At 45.6% G+C, this 24015-nt stretch overlaps 3 protein-coding genes across 3 annotated transcripts in view; all 3 read left to right on the forward strand.

Moving 5' to 3' along the window:
* Positions 1–17471, forward strand: part of prom1a (prominin 1a) — a 61018-nt gene extending 43547 nt beyond the window's left edge. The window contains exons 10-30 of the mRNA XM_076048230.1: positions 248–322; positions 405–468; positions 713–872; positions 1302–1454; positions 1548–1671; positions 2183–2286; positions 3808–3892; positions 4754–4900; positions 6188–6259; positions 6980–7072; positions 7933–7950; positions 8544–8597; positions 8686–8766; positions 9190–9258; positions 9615–9704; positions 10346–10461; positions 11417–11440; positions 11946–12014; positions 13579–13681; positions 14504–14534; positions 15209–17471. Coding sequence (XP_075904345.1) covers positions 248–322; positions 405–468; positions 713–872; positions 1302–1454; positions 1548–1671; positions 2183–2286; positions 3808–3892; positions 4754–4900; positions 6188–6259; positions 6980–7072; positions 7933–7950; positions 8544–8597; positions 8686–8766; positions 9190–9258; positions 9615–9704; positions 10346–10461; positions 11417–11440; positions 11946–12014; positions 13579–13648 — 1668 coding nt within the window. The 3' untranslated portion in view covers positions 13649–13681; positions 14504–14534; positions 15209–17471. The remainder of the gene's footprint in view (positions 1–247; positions 323–404; positions 469–712; positions 873–1301; positions 1455–1547; positions 1672–2182; positions 2287–3807; positions 3893–4753; positions 4901–6187; positions 6260–6979; positions 7073–7932; positions 7951–8543; positions 8598–8685; positions 8767–9189; positions 9259–9614; positions 9705–10345; positions 10462–11416; positions 11441–11945; positions 12015–13578; positions 13682–14503; positions 14535–15208) is intronic.
* A 1774-nt stretch (positions 17472–19245) lies between these two features.
* fgfbp2a (fibroblast growth factor binding protein 2a) lies at positions 19246–20185 on the forward strand. The gene has a single exon (XM_076048092.1). The coding sequence runs from the start codon at positions 19487–19489 to the stop codon at positions 20132–20134; it is 648 nt and encodes a 215-aa protein (XP_075904207.1). The 5' UTR covers positions 19246–19486; the 3' UTR covers positions 20135–20185.
* A 1218-nt stretch (positions 20186–21403) lies between these two features.
* On the forward strand, positions 21404–23563 carry fgfbp1a (fibroblast growth factor binding protein 1a). Its single transcript, XM_076048161.1, has 2 exons — positions 21404–22146; positions 22617–23563. The coding sequence occupies exon 2, from the start codon at positions 22762–22764 to the stop codon at positions 23401–23403; it is 642 nt and encodes a 213-aa protein (XP_075904276.1). The 5' UTR covers positions 21404–22146; positions 22617–22761; the 3' UTR covers positions 23404–23563.
* The last annotated feature ends 452 nt before the right edge of the window (positions 23564–24015 follow it).

A 24015-nucleotide genomic window follows, 5' to 3' on the forward strand; every position in this document is an offset into this window, starting at 1 on the left:
TTCTGGCCATGAGGTGGTGGAAAATCCCACAGTTTGTGCCTTAAAGGCTTTTTGTTTGTTTGTTTCCTAACAGTTCTTCCAGCTTGGTTGCCTTTTCCTGGCAATGCTGGAGTGTTGCATTACACTTTGTTTGCATTCTCCACTCCGAGTCTTATAATTATTGTTTGATTGTTTTTTGCTGTTCATAAGAAAATTATCTCAGATATTTTTTTTTTTGCATTTGATTCACAGTCTGTTTGTTTTTCAGCTACCTACTGTGAGAACTCAGCAGGCCAAGGTGAACGAAGTCATGAAAACCGACCTCAGCGCCATCGTCCAGAGGGTGAGCACGGAGCGCCAATCAAGCGGCGATTCTCGTGTCGTCCATCTCACTCTCCAGTTGACCCGCCCCTTTTTCTTCGCAGGGATATTCCTCCTTGAACGACACGCCGCACATGGTGATCGAACAGACCAGAAGTCTCGTGGAAAGTAAGTTCTGCGCCGTCAGGGTTCCAGCGAACTCATTGAAATCATTTCTCTGACCACGGACAATGTCTGAAAATGTTTTTCGCTTCTCGTTTTGCTTTATGATTGCAAGTAAACAAATGTAAGTCGGTATTCATACATCTAGGCCGTGTGTTACATCCAAATTGCTAAAATTGACAAATACTGTTAAATTATTGAGATTTTCAGTCCAGTTTGTCGCTTCAACTCAAGGTCTGTCTCTCATTAGACGTCCAGGGTCTGGTGGACGGCATCGGCAAAAACATCAGCAGCTTTTCCAAGATGTTCCCCTTGCAGAGCTGCCTGTCCAACTTCACCATCTTCATCAGCCACACGCACGCCAAGATCGAGGACCACTACCCCGAGATCGACAAAATAGACTTCTACAGGTACGTCATCCAAACAAAACAATACTGGAGCTCGCTTCAAACTTCAGAGTGAGTGCAGCCAGCTTCTTTCTGTCAAGGTTTTTTTTTTTCAGCTGCTTAAAAGTAATGTTGGCTTGCACTAATGACAGGTGGTCATGAAATATTCATGTCGCTTCAATATTAAATCAGGCTTTAAAAAAAGAAAGTTCAGCCGAGGGAAATCCAAGCGGTATATAATTTTCTTTTTATTAAAGTTCAAGATTTTTATTTGTTACATGCTCATAATAATAAGAAGCGAATAACTCTGAATTTTAAAAACTGGATGATTTACATTGCAGCTGCGTGGTGCCGGGATGTTGATACTTTATCATGTGAATCAATCCCGAGACTGACACGTCTGGTATCGTGAATACCAGTCAGCCTAACTCTCCTCTCGCCGGCTGCTTCCAGGTGGATTGGCTGCATCGCCCTCTGCTGCATGGTGGTCCTGGTCCTGGCCTTCAACTACCTGGGCCTGCTGTGCGGCACTCTGGGATACGACAAGCACGCCTCCCCAACGACGCGGGGCTGCATCTCCAACACTGGAGGAACCATGCTCATGGCGTGAGTCTCAGCGTGGCCTTCTTGCCACTGCATTCTGCTGCCGCTGCTCCAAACTGTGGTGAGTGTGAGTCCATCCGCGCCTGTTTTCCACAGTGGCGTCGGATTCAGCTTCATCTTCTCCTGGGTGCTGATGGGGGTGGTGACCACCGTCTTTCTGCTGGGAGGAAACATGGAGAAGATTTTCTGTGAGCCTTACCACACCAAGGAGGTCTTCAAGGCAAGTCAGGGCGGAGGTCACGCAGACGCAAAAATATCAAGTACATCCGGAGTTTAAACTGGTCAAGTTATTAAAGACGTAGTGCTGAAGTTCATTTTAAAAAGAGATTTTTTTTTTCTTTCCCATTAAGTAGGAATCTTGTAGAAGTTAAAGGGTCAATGTGTAAAGTTTAGCACCATCTAGTGGCAGATTATGCTAAAAAAAAAATGAACACACACACACACACACACACACATTACAAACAAAAAGTGCTTAATGTAATAAATGTTGATAAGGAAACAAACAGCACCAAGGTTGTTATGATGGAAAACATCATCTTGACCTTGATCTTGGTCTGCACACATCACCAAAACACAATATTAGTAATGCTACATGTTGTTTACATTGTATAATGTTAATGTTATCTTTTCCATAGCTGTGTTTAATGCCATTTCTTTGGTATTATGCAAGATTGCTGTATTTTGGTCTGTGGTTACCTTGAATCACTTTTCCTGCCTCCCTGATGTTGCAGGTGATAGACACCCCCTTCCTGGTCAACCCGGAGTGGAAGAACTTCATCCCGGGCTACTTGTACAACGACTCTGAGCTGGAACTGACAGCAGAGAGCTTTTACAGGCAAAGCAAACTCATTCTTTATGTATTTAGGGTGACTGTGTTTTGCGGGAACACCTTGGAGACGCGGCGCTCTGGCGGATGATTAATCTCCTCGCACCCTACTGCCGCCGCCGACTGTCTGATCTGCATTTTGTATTTGCATCCGGTTACAGAACTGCGCCCGACGTCGCCGCAGCGAAAGAGAATCGCCTTTCATTCGCTGACAAGCATATTCTATTTATTTTTGTTGCGGGCACGAGCGTCGGATCGCTGCATCCGTCACGCGGCATCACGCAGTGCCATTCCACAGATGCAAAGGATGCAAATGAGAGGAAGGGAGAGCGCAGCTATTAACCTTGAGTAGCTAATTAGCATCATTTTTCGCCGCTCTCTGTGCCGATTTGCCCCTGGAATCCCTCCCTCACTCCCTCACTCGGCGGTTACTGCCGCTTTCATCATCTTCGCTGCTCATCCAGAGTAACCGGGAACGGCGGAGCCTCGTTCATTATATCCGCAAATAGAGCGGCCACGTCTCTGCCCCGGTAGAAAGCAAGCAGCGCTGATAGTGTGTGCGTTACGCCACTTTGTCCCAGTGCTATTGTGTCGCGTTCGCTCTGCTCCGCCTTGAAGCCGTCCTAAACGCCTTCAAGCAGGAAACGATGTCTTCATATTTAAAGCTTTCATATTGTGCGGAATTCATAATTTACCAGCGCTTTCTGACAGCGATCTGTGTGCATGCAAACTCCCTTAGAAATGAGAATAATGGATTGGATTTACATAGAACTTTTCAAGGCACCCAAAGCGCTTTACATTGAACCCATTATTCATTCACACCACATTCACACTGGTGGTGGTGGTGGTGGTGGTGGTGGTGGTGAGCTACATGTGAAGCCACAGCTGCCCTGGGCCAGACTGACGGAAGCCTGGCAGTCAGTCTGCACCAAACGGCCTCCGACCACCAACCACCCAACATCCACTCACGTTCGTGCGAGGCAGTGTGGGTTAATTGTCTTGCCCAAGGACACAACGGTAGACTGGGGCGGAGTGGGATTTGAACTACCAACCTTTCTGTCATTGGACAACCCGCTCAACCTCCTGAGAAAAGCCCAGAATGAACTCCTCTTCCTCACTCAGCCTGCCCTGATTTTGCTTGCTTTGGGTTTGGCTGTAAACAGAGGGCTAATTTTGTTTTCTGGAGATCTACTGGTACCACAATGAGAGGATGTGAAAACAGGTCAAATATGTGACTTCTCACATGCAAATCCATTAATTTGAAATTTGCTCATTTTGCTCATTATTGTCAGCTCATCCTGAATCTGATTCCGAATCCAATTCCTCCTCTGAAGTCACTGCAGTTGTTGCAACTGCTTCTTTTGTCAGTCAGGCTGGACCAACAGGTGCAGAGGTTGTTTGTGAGACGTCAGCTTTTCTTGCACTTCCAATCACCGTCACTTGGGGGCAGCAAATCATTCTGCTTCAAGACTTTAAAAAAAATAAATAAATAAATAACTGCCTCCTTTTCTGCGTGTGTCTTCTGTTCAGCACTTGCAAGGAGAACAAAGGCATCTACTCGGCGCTGCGACTGGACAAGGTCTTCAACATCTCCACCTTCCTGAACGCCACGGTGGTCAGTCAAGTCCAGACTCACTCTTGATCTCATCTCTGTGCTGCTGTTCCTGCACGGCTGAACAGCAGCGACATGCAAACACCACCCGGAACCACCCCGCATCAAAATAATATTCGCAAAGCCAATTATTCCGCTTCATGAACTCAAGGCTAGAATGTGATGTTATTATACAACTAATTAATCACACTGTTATACAAGCGCTTCCGAAAATTCTCAACGTTGCTTCAAAGCAGACTGAACAAAATATCTCTGCGACACTTTGCTGTTTTTCTCAGTTCCTTTTTGTGCAAACTCCACAGGATTCAAATTGCGAAATTACTTTTGGCTCATTTTCATTTTAAAGACGTGTTTAAAATATACACACGAGGTGCAATTTTAGCACACATCCCCACGAGCGAGCTGGGAGTGATGGAGTCTCAGGAATCCTCATTTTAAAAGTGACATTTTTTTTTTTTTTCCCCCCACGGCCAAGACGAGCCCGGCAAGTTTGTATGTGCGACACATTCAGCGGTTACTTCCCCTGCCAGCTGGCAAAATGGCTCTGGGTCTCAGCTGAAATGCCCGACAGAGTGTCTGCTTCTTGCGGCCGGGTCATTTGTCTTCATTCTACGCCGGGAAAAAATGTCTCTCGAGTCATCAGAAGTTTGACGCCTCGTCTGGCTGAAGTGCACCTGGACCCGGCTGCAGGAAAATAACACAGAAACTTCCCTCGCAGCCTCAAGGCTTCTCAGCAGTTAGTGGAGGACACCGACGTACAGCCACTTTAGTACAGCTTCTTCCTGTGTGTGTGTGTGTGTGTGTGTGTGTGTGTGTGTGTGTGTGTGTGTGTGTGTGTGTGTGTGTGTGTGCGTGCGGGAACAGTTCACCAAAGACATCGTGGCTCAGCTGGACGGCGTCAAGATCGACCTGAGGGGCATCATCCTGCTGGAGGCGGAGGGGAAGCGGAACCTGTTGGACTTTTCCGAAGCAGGGCTCGCAGAAATAAACTACGCAGACTACCTGGAGGAGGTGAGACGCACACACACACACACACACACACACAGTAACACACACATTTACAGACACACCAAACTAGATAATGAAACACCCGACGGGTCTGAAACGCTCTGCAGACTGACTTTTAATTCGTATGGGTCTTGTCTTGAAGGCATTTGAGCAGTGAGTTCAGGCTGAGATCTTAACAATATGCAACCACACTGAGGTGAAGATGGAGCCTTTTCCCAACACTCTGCCTGTCATGTTCACTCCGAGTTATTTCCCCAGGGGGAGGGAGGGAGGGAGAGAGAGAGAGAGAGAGAGAAACATAAAGCTTGAATTGGTTCTATTCAATGTAGCACACACACACACACACACACACACACACACACACACACATAGACATCCAGGGGTCACGTTCCTATCTGAAAACTGTTGGACGGCCCACTGTCAAGGGAAAGTGATCTTCTTTCAATTCAGTTCAAATAACTTTATTCATACAATAGGAACTTGATTTGTGTGAAAGCAGCTCAACACAGGAAGAAATCACACAACAATGTAAATACATCCATTGTACAAGGCCAAGTGCTTTGTCTGAATGGCCACAAGCCATGATTAAACTGCAACGCAGATAATAAAGAGGGCTTAACGTAGACAAAATAGGATAGAATCAAAGTCCCATCATTCAGCTTATAAATACATCCCAGGCAATAATTAGAAGGATTGTTTCAAAGCAGAGGCACAAATAATAAGTAAAACAGCCGTGTGTGAGTGTGAAGGCTGAGGGCACAAAGCTCACAGGAAGTTATCGCACACACAACAACGCAACGCTGCAGCACCGACATGCACTCAGGTGGCCGGGAGCGTGACCGGCGCCGTCGTGGCACAAAGTCAATGGGAGGCTAGTTATGTGTGACGCGCGAGGGTTTGTCTTTGATTGGCTTATCGACGGCTTGCATCCACTCGGCTGCTTCACACCTGCAAGACGGAGGAGACCAGGCGGAAAATGAGGCAACAGGCAGTTGACGTGTTGACTTGTGGTAATAATAATGATCATGAAAGCAGATTTTGGGCGACGCGGTGGCGCAGTGGTTAGCGCTGCGGTCTCCCAACAAAGAAGGTTGTTGGTTTGATTCCGGGCCTGGGGTCTTTCTCTCTGAAAATGGATGGAAAGTAGATTTTATTTTCTATGATATCCATAAAGTTTTTAGGTTATTGCATTTTTCCACAAGTTTGCATGTTGAAATTCTCTCCGTATTTGTTTATCTGAACCAGTTGATCTGTTTTGTTCCCTCTCTCTGCCCACCTGCTCGTCTCCAGGTCAACAAAGGGGTGACCGTGGTGGACCTGCTGTCGTTCGCCAGAGACCTGGAGGCCCAGACGGACCTCATGGTGAGTTGAGGAGCAGCTTGTTTGGCTTCTAAAAATAAAACCTCGCTTTTTTTTTTTTTTTTTTTTTTTGCTTTTTTGCTGCAAAGTTCCGCCGTTTGAAACGGTCGCCCGACCCTTAACGACAGAGAGAATCCCAGAGCGGCCAACTTCCTTCTACCCCGCTGACTGTCGCCGCAAATCAAGTCGCCCCTCAGAACCGAGGAGGGGCTTCTGACGCGAGGTGAAAGGTGCAGAGAGACGGAGGTCGCCCTCGTCCTCCGCTGCCGTCGGGAGCCGGCCGTCGCCATGGTGACGGAGAGAGAGACACGGCGGCGGTGACTTTGCACCCTGCGTGAAAAACCTTTTTATTGCTTTAAAAGCAGAGAGTGTGAGAGCGACAACGTGCTTGAATTTGAGAGAGCCAAAGGTTGTCTTTTTGCCACAGATGGGAACAATTTCTCTGCGCAACGCTGTGAATTTTATGACTCACAAGAGACTTGGGGGGGGGGGGGGAGGGGAAAAATTTGAATTGCACCACTTTACTCCAAAAACAAAAAACAGAAAGGTTGAGGGTTTGAGTCGTAACAAAACTGATGATGTGTTTGCAGCGAGCGGAATAACTTCTGAACTCGTGAATAAAGAATGACAACAAAGCCCATAAAAAAAAGTGTAAAGTCTGAGTTTTGTTTTCCTTTGGAGCTGCGATTGAGGGTCGTCGACCTGCTCTGTTTTCTCTTCCAGCCCAGAGGTGGCCTGCAGACTGCTCTGAAAGGCCACGCCGGGACTCTGCGGCAGATCCACAGTCAGCAGATCATCCCCATGGAGCAGGCCATGGTGAGACCGCCGTCGTTCGCCCTCTGCATTATTCACACCATGCTGAGCTCTCGCTTTCATGCTACCACAGCCCAGAAAAACTGCCTGGAAAACAAAGAGAAACATGATCTTTTTTTTTCTTTTTTTTTGGCAAACATTCGTTCGCTGTTTTTCTTTGCTTGTTGTCAACAACAACAATTTGGGGGGGAGAAAGAGAGCCAAGTTCAAAGTTTGGTGATAAAAAAAAAAAAAAAGAGAGAGATGCCACAACACAACAGCCACAGGGCCTGTTGTGTTGTTGTTTTTTGTGGTTGAACTCAGTTCTTTTTTTCACTCACGAGCTGCAGCTGCAAGTGGGAGTGAACCTAGCGCATCCTCACCTGCTCTTCACTGGTGGTTGCTCCAAGCCACTCTGAGACACGAAAAAATAATGACCAGAAATAGTGCAGCTTAGGGGCAAAAATCCCAAAATGTTGGTCACGTATTATTTCCCCCCCCTGATGAAACAAAAGAGAACATTTTCTGGCGGGGCAGACATGGCTGTCTACAATAGCACATCACTGGTTTCTAAATGGCGATAATTGACCCAATCGCTCCTCTCTGTGATATTTCATCCTGAGCCTTAATTGTCATAGCAGTATAGTTTTAACAGGGCGTCGACCTTGAAGGCTCCTCCTTTATTCAACGTTAATGAAGCAGGATGTTTTTAAACCCTCAGGCATTTGTGTGAGCTGAAAACAAAAGTGATAATTTCAGGGTTATTTTCCTTCCTCCTGTCAATGGCAACGGTTCCACGCTTCTATTGAAAAGCTGATTTTAAAGCAGTTTTGTTTATGTTTTTCCTTTTGCTTTTTTTTGTTGTTTTTTTTGTCACCTTGAAGAAATATGTTAGAGCGCGGGTAAGCAGAACTGTGTCCGTCCTGTGCGTCTTAGTGTCCTCATCATCATGCAGAACATGTAGACATTTTCCCATCAGTGGCAGTTAAACAAGAAACCTATCGACTTGTTCAGGTGTTTAGGTGTGTTATACAGTGCCGTGCCCATGTGTGTGTGTTTGTGTGTGTTTGTGGTTATCTTTAAGAAAAAAAAAAAAAAAAAAAGTGTCACACTCTGTTGTTGAAATGTAAAGGATTTTGTTCCAAGTTATTAAATATCCATTGCTAATAGAAGAAATGAGACTCGGCTCCGGTGGTTCAGGTGAGGAGGAGAAGCCCTGTGGCTTCCAGCAGGAAGCGCTTCATTTCTTCCACCGTGGGGATATTTAATTTCGGAACGCTATTCCTCGGCATGATCATCGATAAAAGCAGAATATTGTTTGGAGACTGTGGCTTGTACGTTTTTTTTGGTTTAATTTATTCATTGTTCGTGCGTGGCCTCCGTCTGTGCTTCAGTGGCGTTCAAAAAAACCTCCAGTCGTGTCCACCAGCGTTTCTGTCATCACGTTTCTGTCATCACGTTTCTGACACCGGCCCCCCCTCACTTTCTCTCCTAGAGTGCGCTGAACCAGAGCATGAGGTATCTGGAGAGAACGGCCTCAGACCTGCCGGTGAGTGAGCCGGCCGGCCGACCGTCCGCCCCATGTCAGCAGTGGGAGCCACTGTTTGGCCTAAAAAATCTCATTTATCCTCCCACAGAATAAAGTCCTGGCGGTCATCGACGCCATCGAAGCCGCCCAGTTCCTCATCTCCCATAATGCAACGCACGTAATCAACCGGGTAAGAATCGGCTTCAGATCTGTATTTTCACCACCTTTTAAGTTTTCTCGTGATCTCCCCCCCCCCCCCTTGTGGATTATTAATTAGTTAATACCCAGGACAGTATTTGGGAGTTTAAGGTAAATTGAAAATAGTTTTGAACCTTTGAAGCATAAAGTCTCCATACAGAGCAGCGTGTTTGCCCCCCATTCAATTTCTACTGGGATTATTGTCACAGTCATGTATCGAGACAAGGTAAAACAACTTAATAGACAACCCTGTAGTAGATGTAAATATAGTCATCAATGTATACAAATGCAATGTCCAGATACAAATCTAAAGTATCAATCTTATCTCCCTGATATCAATCAATACCGATACCAGAATTCGATATTATTGCTACTATCACCCATTGTGTAATTTTCCCGTTTCTTTCTGCTGCAGGAGACTCAGAAGTTCTCAGCGACCATCGTCGGCTACTTCCAGCAGTACGTGGAGTGGGTGAAAAAAGCCGTGAGTGTTTGTTGTTTTGTCTCCGACATTCCCTCCTCTTTAAAATCCAAAAGGGGGGCTTCACACAGAGAGAGCGAGAGCGCTGGGCTCCACTGTGCACGGTCTGTGCGCGGCAAGCGTGAAGATGGCACACATAAAGTCACAGAACAACCTCCGCAACTCTGAGGAGTTTCGCTCCGAGGGGTTTTTTGGTTGCTGCTGAAGCAAAATTTAGGAATCCATTGAAGCCCCCACAGAAGCCCCCGCTGTTCACCTCAAACACACAACAACAACAACAGAGAACAAGAAGCTGACAGGAAGCAGCCGGAACCTGCAGCGCTGAGGCTGTTTCACCGTCTCTATCTTGCTCTCTGCAGCTGGCCCTGGAGGTGGCGCCGTGCGAGCCCTTCAGCAACATGTTGGACACGGTGGAGATCATCACCTGCAGCTTCATCGTGGACTCCATGGTAATAATCCTGTGTCCATCACAGGACGGGCTGCTTTTAAAATATTTGTGTCGATTTGTTTTAAACAAGGTTTTATTTTTCCTCGTGTGAAATCTGTTCTTTATCAGCATCCGTATTATAGAATAAGGAATACAGTTGAATTTGATGTATTGTGACTTGACTGACTGGTTTTGAAATAGTAAAAAGCAAAATTGGGAAAGGAGCTGTTTCCTCCATTGCCATCCAGAGACAGGAAACAACAAAAACAACAATAACAACCGATGTACCTTTGCTGTCATTGGGTTTTTTTTTCTTCTGATGTGCACATAATTGAAAAAGCGGAAATTAAAATAAGTGCACATAGTTTTTGTGACTGTGAGACAGAGACAGACAGCTAAAGAAGTTCTAGAACCATCTTTTCCTCACAGACGTCACAGAAGATGCAGCACCGTGGATGATTTGATGTGGATATCAGAACATGTTGAAAGGATTGAAGGCATTTTTTTTTTTTGCATGTCGTACTTTTCTTTCTCAAGAAAATCATGACAAGAACAAGACAGGAAAATGCCCTCAAAAATGAGCAAATATAAATGTTGATGAATGCAAAACCTGTTCATCACAGCGTCTTGTTTTCTTTGTCTTTTCTTCTTCTTGTCCTCCAGAACACGTTCTGGATGGGTCTGGGCTGCAGCACTCTCTTCCTGCTGCCGAGCATCATCCTGGCGGTGAAACTGGCCAAGTTCTACCGCAGGATGGACACCGAGGACGTTTACGACGAGTGAGTCTCCCTCCGCTGCTTCTGTCTAAACCAGGGCTGGGCAAACGTTGGGACTGGTGGGCCACACTGGGTTCTAAAAATTTGAGGGATAAGTAGAAAACACTACAGGCGGCTTTAATGTCAGTGGAAAATGAAGCGAAGCAAAGTTTGAACAAAGTCGGTGTCTTGTATTCAGATCTTTTATTGAAATGACTCTTAAAACACTGAAGAAATGGATGAAATCCAGCAGATTTTATGACTTACTGAGTATTAATATGAATTTTTTAAAGTTCAGAGGGCCGGATTAAAAAGCGTAACGGCCTTCATAGACCGTAGTTTGCCCATGCCTGGTCTGAACGCACTGGCTGAAGTTTTCATGGCCAACGCCCATCTTGAGAAAAATCTTGAGAAAAATCTTGAGAAAAATACTCTGCCGTCAACAGGACTTCCTTTGCTCTTCTGCTTTTTCCTGCTGCAAAAAGTTGTTCCACTGCTTCTGTTTTACAGCAGCTATAAAATGAAATCAACATTTTTTGGGTTTATTGCTGATTCATCTTCTCCTCCTTCTTCTCTCTTCCTCCCAGTTCCTCCGTTTCGGGGACTTGGCACTTTACTTTGTGATAACCATTCCTGCTGTTTCCATCCTCCCATAGTCCGTATTCTTTTCTTCCGCCGTCCTTCCTCTCTGTCAAGCACTCGGCACTTTACAAAGAGGCGTTGACTCATTTGTCAGTTTTCTCTTTCTTTCCGTTGCGAGTCCCGCGACTCCTTCACGCTCTTGGCACAATGTCGGGCGGCGGCGGCGTCACCTGCCGACCGACCGACCGACCGCAGCCGCTTTAACTGGTGCGTTTGTGTTCGCTGCTCACTCGGATAACTGTCTGTTCTCTTTTTTTTTATGTTTTGTCTCGTGTGTGTGTGTGTGTGTGTGTGTGTGTGTGTGTCTGTGTGTATGTGTGTGTGCGTACCTTCATAGCATTGAGACAGTTCCCATGAAAACGTAAGCCTTTCTCCTCGCCACTCCTCCATCTTCTCACCCACACCCGTCACTCTGTGCTTTCTTTTCTCTCTGGATCCTGTAAATAGAAAGTGTTTACTGAAAACTTCTCGGTGCTGGTGATCTTTTTCCCGTTTCTCGCCGCTTGGACTTTGCTCTACTGGGTGGACGGTGTGTGGCTTCTTGTGGTGTGCTACCTTGTGGGGAAAAAAAAAAGTGTCCCTTATCTATCACCAAGGGCTCTTGCAATCATTACCTTAAAAATATATATATATATTGAAGAAAGTCCACCTGTTGTTTTTTTTTTTTTTGTAAGCTAAAGTGTAAATAAAACATTGCTGTTTATATTGGGAAGTAAGCGTATCTTCGAGGAAAAAAGATTTACTTCAAAATCAAAGCATCGTTTTTTTGTTTGTTTGTTTTTTTACTCCAAAAAGTGACTCGGCATGCCACCTCTCTCATGATACATTTTCCATCCCTTTTGTTCAACACATTGTTTTGTTTTCAGTATGGAAATTGGTAATAATGGTTATCATAGCGAGCGATCAGCAGGTATTCCCAACCCCATGATGACAAGGTAAATGTCCTGACGCTCCTGCTTGTGCATGCAGTGAGGGGTGGAGGTGGAGGTGGGAGTGGTGGTGGTGGTGGTGGTGGAGGCATGCTCTTAGTTGTTATTCTGTAGCGCGATGACACGTTGACAAGCAAGTGCATGCTGGGAGCTGGTGGGTTTGCAGGAAACTCAAGCACGGCGCGGAGCTCCGTGGAGGAGATTTTCAATGAAACCTCGACGCTACATTGTTTCAGTTTGTGTTTGTTTTGCCGACCGCTCTCAGTCTGGGCATGTTGAGCGTGAAGATGAACCCTGCAAAGAATAGATAGTCTCCAACGTTCAATTGAAAATGAAAAGTTGGCGATTACAATGCACTGGGGACTGTCCAGAGCATCGCCAGTGGAGAAGCTCACTGGGCTAACACTGGGATGAACACAGTTTGCTACTTTGACTTGAATTTGGTCATCCCCAGTCAGGAAGTGATGGCTTTGATTAGAGCTCATTGCCAGCTACACCAAAAATAATTCAACCAAGAGTCCTTCAAATGAAGCTGAAATGCCCCCAAACTGAGCGTTGTCTTCTCAGTCTTTTGATGATTTTGCCGAACGAAGCCCACGTGTGGTCCTCAGGCAGCCGGATCTCAAACTAACACCCTGCATGCTCTCCGTCTCTGCACCTGTTTGAAAAAGCAAATCTCCCCTTTCCCTCTTGTTCAGAGTCAGCCAAAGTCCGACCAACGTGCACCTGATCATTTTGTTCAGAGAGAGGCAAGCATGTCCGGCTCCAGTGTGCTGCTGCGGCTGCTGCGGCTTCTTTTGATTTACGTTTCAGCCACGTTGTCGAGCTAACAATGAATCTAACTGCATGTTTTTTGTTTTTTTTTTAAGTCGCGCTTGGATGGACCAACCAGTGAAAGAAAAGAGAGCACAGCAGCTAAATGGCCAAATCGCCCAGTTTTGCTTCATTCTTTTATTGAGGCCCTGTATGGGAAAAATTGATGAGTGTAACTGTAGTGAAGCTGCAAATGCACGGCTCTTGAAATGGATGTCAAAAGATTGGACTCACCCTAGGACTTTAATGTCTGTCCTTGCATTCTCATGACTATTGACATTGCAGTCTCTCACTGAATGCATCAAAACTACATATGAACACACTTGGAGTTATGTAGGAAACGATAAAAGTGTCAAATAACTCAAAGAGGTCAGAACAGCCACCTTTCATAAAAACATATTTAGAGTTATTTAACGTTTTTCTTTTTTGCTGCATAATTACATATATCTTGCTCATATATTTGATGTCGTCAGTATCTGTCTGCAGTGTAGAAAGCTGTAAAGTTGCATGAGAAGGTGTGTCCAAACTTTTGACTGGTAGTGTGTGTACCAGAACACCTGGTGTTGCACCAGTGACAGCAGCAGCACCAGAGCTGCGTTGCCAGGCTGCTCTGCTCTCTTCACCACCAGGCTGCTCCTCTTCCCTCAGAGACTAACAGAGGAGGAGGAGGAGCGGCTCTGTTCGGTGCTGTGATGTTAACGTTGTGCACGTGTGTGTGTTTGTGTGTGTTTGTGTGTGTGTGTCCGTGCACTGCCAGCATCCCTACCTACGAAACTATCAACAGGTTCCCGCGGGCCTCCGCTCCTCCGAGACACATTGACTGGTGACGGGGAGCCCACTGTGGTTCCGGCTCCTGAAAGGTACTGGGAAGCGACGCCGCGGATCCGTTCCTTTTCCTCCGTGTTTGTTTGCTTTTTTTTCTTTTAAATCTTTTCCTCCAAACTTAATTTTCCTTTTTTTTCCAACAGCGGTGAGCTCGCCTCTGTTGTTTTGCATGTGTGTCCTCTGCTCCTGCTCTCCTCCTCCTCCCTGCCACTGACACTCCTCTAACGCCTCTTCACAGCTTGTTTTAGTGCTTTTCTGCTCACGGTGACTTTGCAGGGGGGAAAAAAAATCCATCATGGTGAGAACTGCTAATTTTGGAATCACTAACGAGCCATAAATGTCATCGTCTTTACATTTATGTCCCACTACTTGTCATCGCTTAGCTAGTTTGCTTTAATAAAGTGGATCCGAGTGCACTTATTTCCCTTTTAGGTCCTTTTGGGGGTTTATTAAAAAAAATAATAATAAAAAGAAAATAAAATAAAAAGATAAATGGTCGCTGAAAACCGACTTGTTTGTAGAGCAGTCGAGAATGTTTTTGTCTATATTGGAACATTTTGTAATGTCAAAACACATAATCTGATGCTTGGAAATTTCAACTTTAATATCCTGTCACCCAGTTAATGAACAGAACTTTCAGTCATTGCCGTCGAAGCGGTTTTTCTGTAGAACTACTGATTCTGAACTACTAATGATTTCACCAACCTCTCGTGTCTTGTATTTCAAAATGAATTCAATATTTTTTGGAGCCATTTAAACAGAGAAAAGAAAAACTGTGTTTACTAAACAATAAAAGTTAAAATGTTAATGGTAATTTATTTCCTCTTTCTTTTATTCCCAACATGCGACTCTTCCAGTGCCCTGGAACACTAACTAGAGTTGGCCATGGTAAGTGTCCCTCCGCACATGGCTGTGTAGCTGACTGATCAACAGTTAGAAATACAACAACCATCAAATCCATTTAACGTTGTAATGTACTCTGGTAGGTCTGCCGGAGGTCTCCGACTCAGCCTGGAAACATTTTACTCTCAAATGGGAGGCAACTGATATAGATGTCGGTTAAACTGGCAAAAAAAATGATTTGTGTCAAAAGTGCAATGTTGTTCAAATCGATGTATTGGTCAAAATACATTTTTGGGGTAATCCATGAGAATATTGTTCGAGCAGGTTTGTGTCTCTCAGTAATAAAACCGCCATGTAAAAGCATCGTTTGGCTAAAGATACTAGAAAAGAAAAAATAAACTAAATTGAATTTTTAGAAAAGAGCAGAAGCTGCAGCCAGTAGTGCCGCTGGAAACAACAACAAAAAAAGATAGACTCCACTATTCAGTTGAAAATCCAAATTTGGAGATGAGAATGCTGGGCTACCTCGGCAGTGAAGAAGCAAACTGGCAGCAGGAAGATGATTCATCCGGTCACTTTCCAACTTGAAAGGGATTCCCTTTTCCAAAACCTGCTTCTTTCTCCTGTTTTCGCCACAAACCTGTGAAATAAATCACGTGCGTGCTTGTAAAATTTAGTTTCGAACATTTTGTCTTGACTGCTCCCAACTCTGTCCGCAGCTCTGTTCCTGATCTGTTTGTGGACACGGACCTGGAGACGCTCGCTGTGCTCTGGTCTTCCTCCACCGGAAGAGGGACGGAGGCGTCACACTCACCTGATCCACAACCTTCTCTCTATCTGCTGGACATGAAAACCGCCTCTGCACCAGTCTGAGCCAAGCTTCTTCTGCTTTTTCTTCTCATTTCTTTCATCCCCCCCAACGCCCCCCTTCTACCAAACGAGGACGGCCGTGTCTGCGTTTACACTGGTTCGGACACAAAAACCTCAGACGATGTTTTGTGGCTCCTTCTCGTTTAAAAGGTGCTTGAGAGGAGAAGACTGTAAGGACACGGCAAGAATTTTTTTTTTTCCTCCTCCTCCTCCTCCTCCTCCTTCTTCATCTTCTTCTTCTCCTTCCTCCTGCACGTGGAGCGGATGTGTCACGCGTGGGACTCAGAACCAAATGGCAGAGATTTAAACGGATCCTCTTGATCCCCCAGATGTTTTTTTGTGATGAATACGAGGAAACTTCGCATGAATTCACCTTGACTTAAACAGTGTTTACAATTTCAAGAAGGGGATGCAGAGTCTTACCGGATTAGGAGGAATCACTTCTGATTGGTTGCCTTTTAGATGTATTTGTCAGCTCGGCAGTTTTACAGATGTGCTCCTTCTCAGAGGAAAAAATCCACTAATGCTTTTTATATGGTCACATATCTTTTTAATTAAGGCCGCAATCTGATGTACACACATCTATTTTTATTGTCATGGTTCATAGATTATTTCCTCCCTTTCCATTCATCCCGTATGACAAATTATCTTGAAAACAAGCACTCCAGACCACTAGGTGGCAGTAAGTTCTCCAAGAGCAGGCATGGTTAATCAAATAAATTAAAATATTGTGATAGTAAGTGAGTCAAGGTTCAGTTGAACTGTGCTGTGAAGTCGCCTCAACAAGTTCCCTGTTTTTCTAGTTGACGTGTTTTTACAAGAAACCTGACAGTTCAAACTTCTTTCAAAACACCTTGGATGGTTTTAATCTGTTTAAATCGCCATGTCATTGGATGAAATGCTTTAGCTGTGAAAATTGTAGACAATGTTATTTGTAAAAAAAAAAAAAAAAGAAAACATTTGTTGACTCGCTAATCATGCTTCAGTTGGCTCTCACTGGATTAAAAGCAAAAGTTGGGAAACTGTATCCAGTTAAAACCACACAACACCAGTTTACCTACAAGTTTAGCTGGATTTTTTTATGTTTTACTTTAGCCACATGCTTAAAGTCAGAGCATTGTTAAGAGAGCGTAGTTTTGTTCAATAGGTGACTGACTAACCATGCAAGTTATCGTGCTGATTTCATTTGCTTTATACGTATTTTTTTTTTTTATATATATATATATTTTCTTGCTTTCTAATGATGATCATTCAAAAAATGGAGAACTTCTTTCTCAAGCCAAATTGTGTTTTCTTGTTTTTCTAAGGTACCACTTTAGGTCATTAGTGCGCTTATCAGTAACATTTCTATCGTTTGTTTGTTTTTCTCGAAGACGTGCGCTATCTTAGCTACGGATACAAGTTTGAAGCTACCGAACAAGTGAATGTATTCGGCGGCTACGTTTGCTTTGTGTCTCCGGAGGAAAAATGCCGAACGCTAACGTGTTTAGGGGATGCCAATCTAGTAGTCCCACCTATCATGCCTCCATGTTTACAGCGTAGACTTGCAGCTACTTGTCGAGTGTGTATCGTGATAGTAGACAATCAGACATTCCGTTGGTGGCTCGAGCGTGCTCTGTCAATCAAATCAAAATGTGTCTGTTGGGAGGAGCAGGAAGCTCCAAACGTCACCTTAAGGGTTGAGAAACCACCTCTTGTGAGCAGCGACCCGCTTGTTGTTGGATGATGTACTCCTGTGCTTTGAATCCAATAGGAGGTGAAACATCCCTACGAGCTGGTTGCAGTTCGCGCAGGTGGGGGGGGAGGTCAGATTTTTCACAGAACCGCTAAAAAAAACACAGTGTCAGGATCCATAGGAGACAACTTTCAAAAAAAAGGCAAGGTAGAGTTAATGACTGCATCTCAATGTCTCCGCTAACTGTACGCCGCCCTTCTTTTTAGAAGAAAGTGAGATTTTCAGCTTTCATGTTGATAACCAACTTCTTCTCGGATGGATATTTTACTTCTGTGTTCTCACTGGCAGGACCATCATTTGCTGTTCTCGCCTGCCAGAGTCTGGATGTGAGCTATTTTATATAAAAAGAGAGCGAAAGAGAACGAAGGAAAGGAGGACATGCTGAACACGCGGTTTTTAGGAGGTGATTGTGTATGCAAACACTGAAGGGAAATTTTTGAATTGTGAGACTCCACACTTGGGCACTGACGGAGCCGTGCATGAAGAGCATGTGGTGGTGAGAAGAGTGTAAAAATTGTGAATAAAACATGAAATGGAACCACAGTTTCTTGATTATCAATTGTTTTCTTATCCTTATTGTTTCAGTGTCAGTGTGTTCTGCAAACACGTTGCCAAACAGCCAATGGCAAAAAGGGGGCGGGGCGCAGGAGAAAAGACGAAGGTGATTGGAAATAGTGTCAATGTCTGTGCTGTTGCCAAATGGCTCCATTGGCACCAAAGGATTCTAATTGGCTGTTTCAACTGTGACGGACATAAAGTTTGTCCTGTCAAACTTCAAGGTTGCTCTGAAGAGGCCCCGCCCCCTTTGCAAAAAAAAGGTTTTATTTTCGAGACGAATCGTGAAATAGTGGTTGAATATTTATGAAATATTTTTAGAATATGAAGAGTGCCTTTTGACGCTTGCATGTACAATGAGATTAAGACCCAATTTTCCTACGGTCAGATCTGCTTCTGCTATTTGAATATGACTTCCGTTCTCAACATAGAACATCATGCGAATGTATTGTTGGCAGTTTTATGACACCGGAATCCAAACAAAACTGGCAAAACTCACAAAAGGCTTTATGAGACGGTGCCACGCTCGGCTTCAGCCCACTTGGTCGTTACTGGTCAGCTATTTTCAACAGGAGGCTATTATCTTGTTCTGGGTCTCATGCAGCGCGCAGTGGAGGCCAAACTCAGCTACAATGCACAGCCTTCGCTGCAGCAACAACAGGAAACTAGCAAAACAGAAGGCATAAACTCATTTTTTTCTTTTTTTTTTTAATCGATAAGTTGACAAAACACTCCGCTTGTTTGAATGTTTTCTTCGTGCATTTTCACAACAAATGCAATCCCCCATTTTTGCTTACTAGCAGTAACTACTAGCACGTTACTGTGAAATCTTTTCCTGGTGTGTTTTTTTTTTTTTTTTCGTCCGACGTCACCCCCGCGACGAGATACATTTTTATTAGATGGCGAGAAAATAAAGCGTCTTACTTCAAATCCCACCCCACCCAACATTAAGCCGTGCCCTAACAACCATGTAACCCCCTCTGCTCCTTTCCAGGCATCTCTTGCGCCCTGTTGGCCCGCGGCGTGAGCAAACAACGGCGCCGAGGCTCAGTCGACCACGTGTCAACGATTTTGACTCACGTTTCCTTGCAGTCGGGACCGCCGACTAATGGCTTTTGGTTGGACGGGGGTTTGGAGGCGAGGTGGCGGGAGACGCTCTTGTGGCTGCAAGCTGCAACTAGAGGGCTGCCAGGGATGCCAGTTCATCCTCAGACATCCTGCAGTTCCATTTTAATTGAGATGTTCTCTGCAGCAGGCGGGCAAATTCTAAATGGAGTTGTTTTCATAATTGCTCAAAGCCTCCGGCGACGGCAGCAGTAACTTGACATTCGCCTGTCATCGTACTGAAATACTGACGGGCGAAAAACTTTTACCAGAGTGCTTTTTACACTGCGACCCATACTTTAACGTAAGTACAGAATGAACGTGAATACTTTTGCCACCTCTGATTGGCTCTGTGATCCTCCATTTATGTGCCATCAGTAGAAAATAGCTGATTTTTTTTTTATGTTAGTTCGAACTACGCCTTTAAATTTTTCAGCCCGTTTTAACGCAAACCTGCTCTGCGTTCTTCTTGTACAACATTAAGCAAAAAACGTGAGCGTCCACATCTGGCCCTCGGTTCCTGCCGACGTCATCACTCTTCTTCTCCTCCTCCCTCCCTCTCAGCTGTGTTACGCTATGTTAACTACCTTGTTTTTCCCTCTCTCTCTCTCGCTCCCCTCCCAGACCTGAATTAAGCTCCTTCTGCCGTCCCGCCAATAAAAGGCGGGAGGCAACCTCGGCCTCTCACACCTCTTCTCCTCACGCTCAGGAAACATCTACCTCGGCGAGGGCCATGCGCGCTCCCGCCAGCTCGGCGCTCCTGCTGCTCTGCCGCTGCCTCCTCTGGGCCGCCGTGGCCCGGAGCGATGGCCAGAGCATCTGGGACGAACCCATCCAGTTCAGAACCAAGGGCGACGACCTGTGCAGCATGCTCATCACCGGCCAGGGCGAGTACACCAAGCTGCGGCTCTCCTGCCACGGCTCGGAGCACGCCTACTGGTGCGAGTACCTGGGCATGCCTCACACCTGCCGCCCCTACAACAAGAACCCGCGCCACTTCTTCGTCCAGATCACGTGGAACCTCAGGAAGCTGCACAACGCCTGCCGGGGCCCCAGGCTCCTCAGGCCTCACATGTGCAAGAAAGCCCCCGACGACTCGCAGATGGCCTTCCAGTCGGCCTCGCTCTCGCAGTCGGACGCCTCCGCCGTGACCCAGTCCGGCGCCGTGACGCGTTCGGACCCGCCTAAAGCTGTCAGGAACGTCTTTTCGTGGGGCGATCCGCCGCAGAGCAGCCCGGCGCCACCGACCACCTCCCGCACCGAGAGCCCGCAGCCCAGCACGGCGCCCGCGGAGAGCTCCGCCAGCAGGGTGGCCCGCTACTACTGCTGGAGGTCCATGCAGGGCGTCTGCGCCTTCTTCATCCGCCTGTTCCGCCACTAACCGGGTAAGTCGACTGTTATATATGTTTCATGACTGGGCAAAGACGCAGAAAAGCAGCCTGGTTCGCCTGCAGCTTTCACTTGCAAAACAATAACAATGCATTTTAAAAACAATTTTTTTTATTTCTTCTTGTTCTCCTCGCATGATTCATGAACCGAATGTGTGCGTCCCTTCCGTCGGCTGTGTTCACAGATTTAAAATTCTGACCAAGACGTTGTTCTGATGTCTCATTAGAAGTGGAAGCACCGCGCCAAAGAGCCGAAGGACCGTCGAGCGCTCTCCGCAGGATGAAGGAGGTCACTGTGGTCACAACCAAAGGGCGATTTCTCACAGAAGCTTTACTAAAAGGCATTTTTCAAAAAGTCACCCACATGCCTTGACTGCGTTTAAACACAATATATTTTACCGACAATGACAATTTCATTGACCTTGACTAACTTTGTAAATCACCGATATCAACGACACTCAATATGTTTTTTTTGTTCATGTTTCATACTTAAACCACTTTGTTTGACATATTATGTTTAAATGCTGGAATTTAAGACAATGCTGTTATTTTTTTCTTCCTGTTGCCGGATGTGAAAGTGATTTGGCTGAATAAATATATTCCTTCCAGTCATGAAATGCTTCATCACAGATTTTGTAACATTAAAATCCCTCCCACTCAACAAAAATGGAAACACTTGAAACCAGACTGGATACAATCACATGAAATTGTGCTGAAATACTTTGTGGGGGTGTGGGGGGTAAAAAAAAAAAGAGGGGAAAAACCTGCAATACTACATTCAACCTTTTGATGTCACTGTTGCTTAAATTAAAGAGGCCGCTTCAAGCGGTGTGTGAATTACTTCAGAAGGAAAAATGTAGCTTTTTTAAATTTCTTTGGCCTTGAAACCAACTTTTCTCATTTCCACCACAAAGGTGTCTGAATATTACGGAGCCCCAGAGGGGACATGGGGCAAAAAAATAAAAAAAAGAAGGTGTGTGTGGGGGGGGGAAGAGAGCACTTATCTCAGGATCTCGAAATACCGAGATAAGTTAATATTAGTTCCCCTAATCTGAATGTCCCCTCTGGGACTCCGTAGTGACGTTAATGTTCTTCCGGGTCGGTTAGGTTGTCATTGAAGACAAGAACAACAACAACAATGGAGCAGTCATTCTCACTATATTCTCCTGCGAGACCTCTCTGGCGCGAAGGTTGTCCTCCAAATCCTCCTCCACGCTTCCACATTGCCACGAAGCTGTCCCGATGGTTGCTGAACTAATCTGGAGGTGCATCGATCTCGAACTGCTCCGGAAGTACATTGACCTCGGAAAGTTATCTTGGGATCCCGAGATAATTAAGTCAGGATCCCGAGATAGCTATGTCAGGATCCTGACTTAGTTAACTCAGGATCCCGACTTAGTTAACTCAGGATCCTGAGATAAGTGCTCTCTTTTTCCCCCCACCTCTTTTTATTTTAATTTGTTTGCCTCATGTCCCCTCTGGGGCTCCGTAGGAAAATATTTTACTACAAGAAAGAAAAAAACTGTGGTCGTTGTTTGGTTCAGATCTGAATTCCAGTTTCAATTGGTTTGATTACACCAACGTTCCCATAACTTTCCTTCATTGCACCTTTGTTTTTTGTTTTTTTTACTGTATACTGACTACACACTGTTTCTGCACGTTTTATTGGATGTTTTAAAACTTTTTACAGCCGCTACTTCTCACTCAGACCCTGCAGGCAGTCGCTCGAAATACCTCTCAAAACGCAAGTGTTGAACCCAATAAACTATAAGCCCTCCAATTATGCAGCGAGCGTACCGTGTGTGTGTGTGTGTGTGTGTGTGTGTGTGTGTGTGTGCGAGCGTGCAAGTGTGCGTGTGTGAGTGTGTGTGTGTGTGTGTGTGTGTGTGAGTGAGTGAGTGAGTGAGTGATAGGGGCTGATACTACAGCAGCACAGTTGAGGCTTCAGGTTAAGACTTCACGAGTCTCCGCTCTGGAAATCGGCACTTTACTCTGAAAACTTCAGGTGAGTAATTTCTGCTTCATCTGCTCTTTAAATTATTCTTATTATCCCTCTCTCAGTGTGTAAATATTGCCTTTTCTTTTCTTACACAAGTAGCCTCTATGGATAACGCCGTAATGTTTGGGACTATCCAGCCAGTGATTAAAAAGATTTCTCTATTAAATCCCCACAACGTTACTGTTAAGTCTTTCTTTTTAAAGGACCACATCTTTACATCCTTTATGACTGCTTGGTTCTTGGTTTTCATTTAAATGAAGAATTAAAGATAGTTTGCGTTTGTAACACAGTCATTCATGTATAATTCTTCTTACTTCTAACTTTATAATTCCCCTCTTGTTTTAATCCTGCTTTATTCCGGTCTTTTATAAGAAAACCAGTGCACTTTCTTATAGCTTTATGTTTCAGTTGCACATTTTCTTAATGCTTTGCAGTCTCTTACAGTTTTTGTTTTTTTTCCTTTATCCATAGAGCAGAAGCAGCTCGGAAATCTCATCCACTGCTGTTTCCAGTGAACCAGAACACGAATCCAATAAGACAGTTTGACGACTTAAAGGCAAACGAGAGAGATCGACGTCCATCTGAATTTCTCCTCTTGCAGCTCGTGCTCTGCTGGTGTTCATGGCGCTCCTCACCAACCTCACCGTCCTGCTGCTCCTGGGTTGCATCTCCCATCAGCTGGCGTCGATCAGCTGCCAGAAGAGCCCCGGGCGGAGGGGGCGAGGGTCGGAGCGGGGCCAACACAGGGACAAGCCGGCCTTGAAGGCGGCCCGCCAAGCAAAATCGCAGCAGAACCTCAAGGGGAAGACGGTCACCAAAGACGACGGCGAGTGCCAGTGGGCGGCGACGGGCCAAGACGTCGTCGTCCTGGCGGTCACCTGCAAGAAGGGCGGCGCCGGCTTCGGCTGCGAGTACGAAGCCCGGCCGTCCGCCTGCCCGCAGTACGCCTCTGACACCAGACTGTACTGGAAGCAGATGGCCAGGGCCCTGAAGAAGCAGAAGAGCCTCTGCCGGGACCGCCGGGCGATGATCAAGGCGGGCATGTGCAGGAGAGCCGTCAGGGACGCTCACTTCAGACTCCGAGGTGACCGGGGGAAGGCGGCTGGGGCGGTGACGGCAACGTCCCCGACGCCGCAGCCCGACCTCGGAGGGGTCACAACCTGCCCGAGCGAAAACAAGAAGAGGGCCGAGGAGTTCTGCAAGGAGTCCTGGTCCAGCTTTTGCATTTTCTTTTTCACCATGGTGCAAGGTGATGACTGTTGACGAGAGGGAAGAGACTCTGTCAGTTCCCTCTGCCATAAACACCCGACACCTCTTATACTTTAAAATCTCTGAAATCTGTTCTCACATGCTTTTGCACATTTTCTCTACATTTATAATCGTTGTTCTCAACACCATTAAAATTTCTTTTGATATATATATATAGATATATAAATCTGTTTGTTTTCTTTTCAGCAGAAACAGCAGCAAATAGCTATCTATCTATCTATCTAGATAGCTAGCCAGCTAGATAGATAGATAGATAGATAGATAGATAGATAGATAGATAGATAGATAGATAGATGAAGTGGTGAGCACCATCCTGTAAAAATGTCTTTGCTCAGATCTCAGGATCTCGAGTATTGATGCAGTAATTCAAGAAGAAAAGTGTGTGTGTGTGTGTGTGTGTGTGTGTGTGTGTGTGTGTGTGTGTGTGTGTGTGTGTGTGTGTGTGTGTGTGTGTGTGTGTGCGTGCGTGTGTGCGTGTGCGCATTCATGTGTGCGTGAGAAAAGAACAGAGCTGCATACTTTGGCACTCACGGGCCTCTGGAGCCGTGTTCTCTCAGCGTGGAGCCGGTAATGCATCACATGTTCACCGTGTTAAAACAAAGTCAA

The sequence above is a fragment of the Nelusetta ayraudi genome, unplaced genomic scaffold, assembly GCF_046127955.1.
Source record: "Nelusetta ayraudi isolate G7.1 ecotype Tasmania unplaced genomic scaffold, CSIRO-AGI_Nayr_v1 ptg000097l, whole genome shotgun sequence".
In the NCBI taxonomy this organism is placed as follows: Eukaryota; Metazoa; Chordata; class Actinopteri; order Tetraodontiformes; family Monacanthidae; genus Nelusetta; species Nelusetta ayraudi.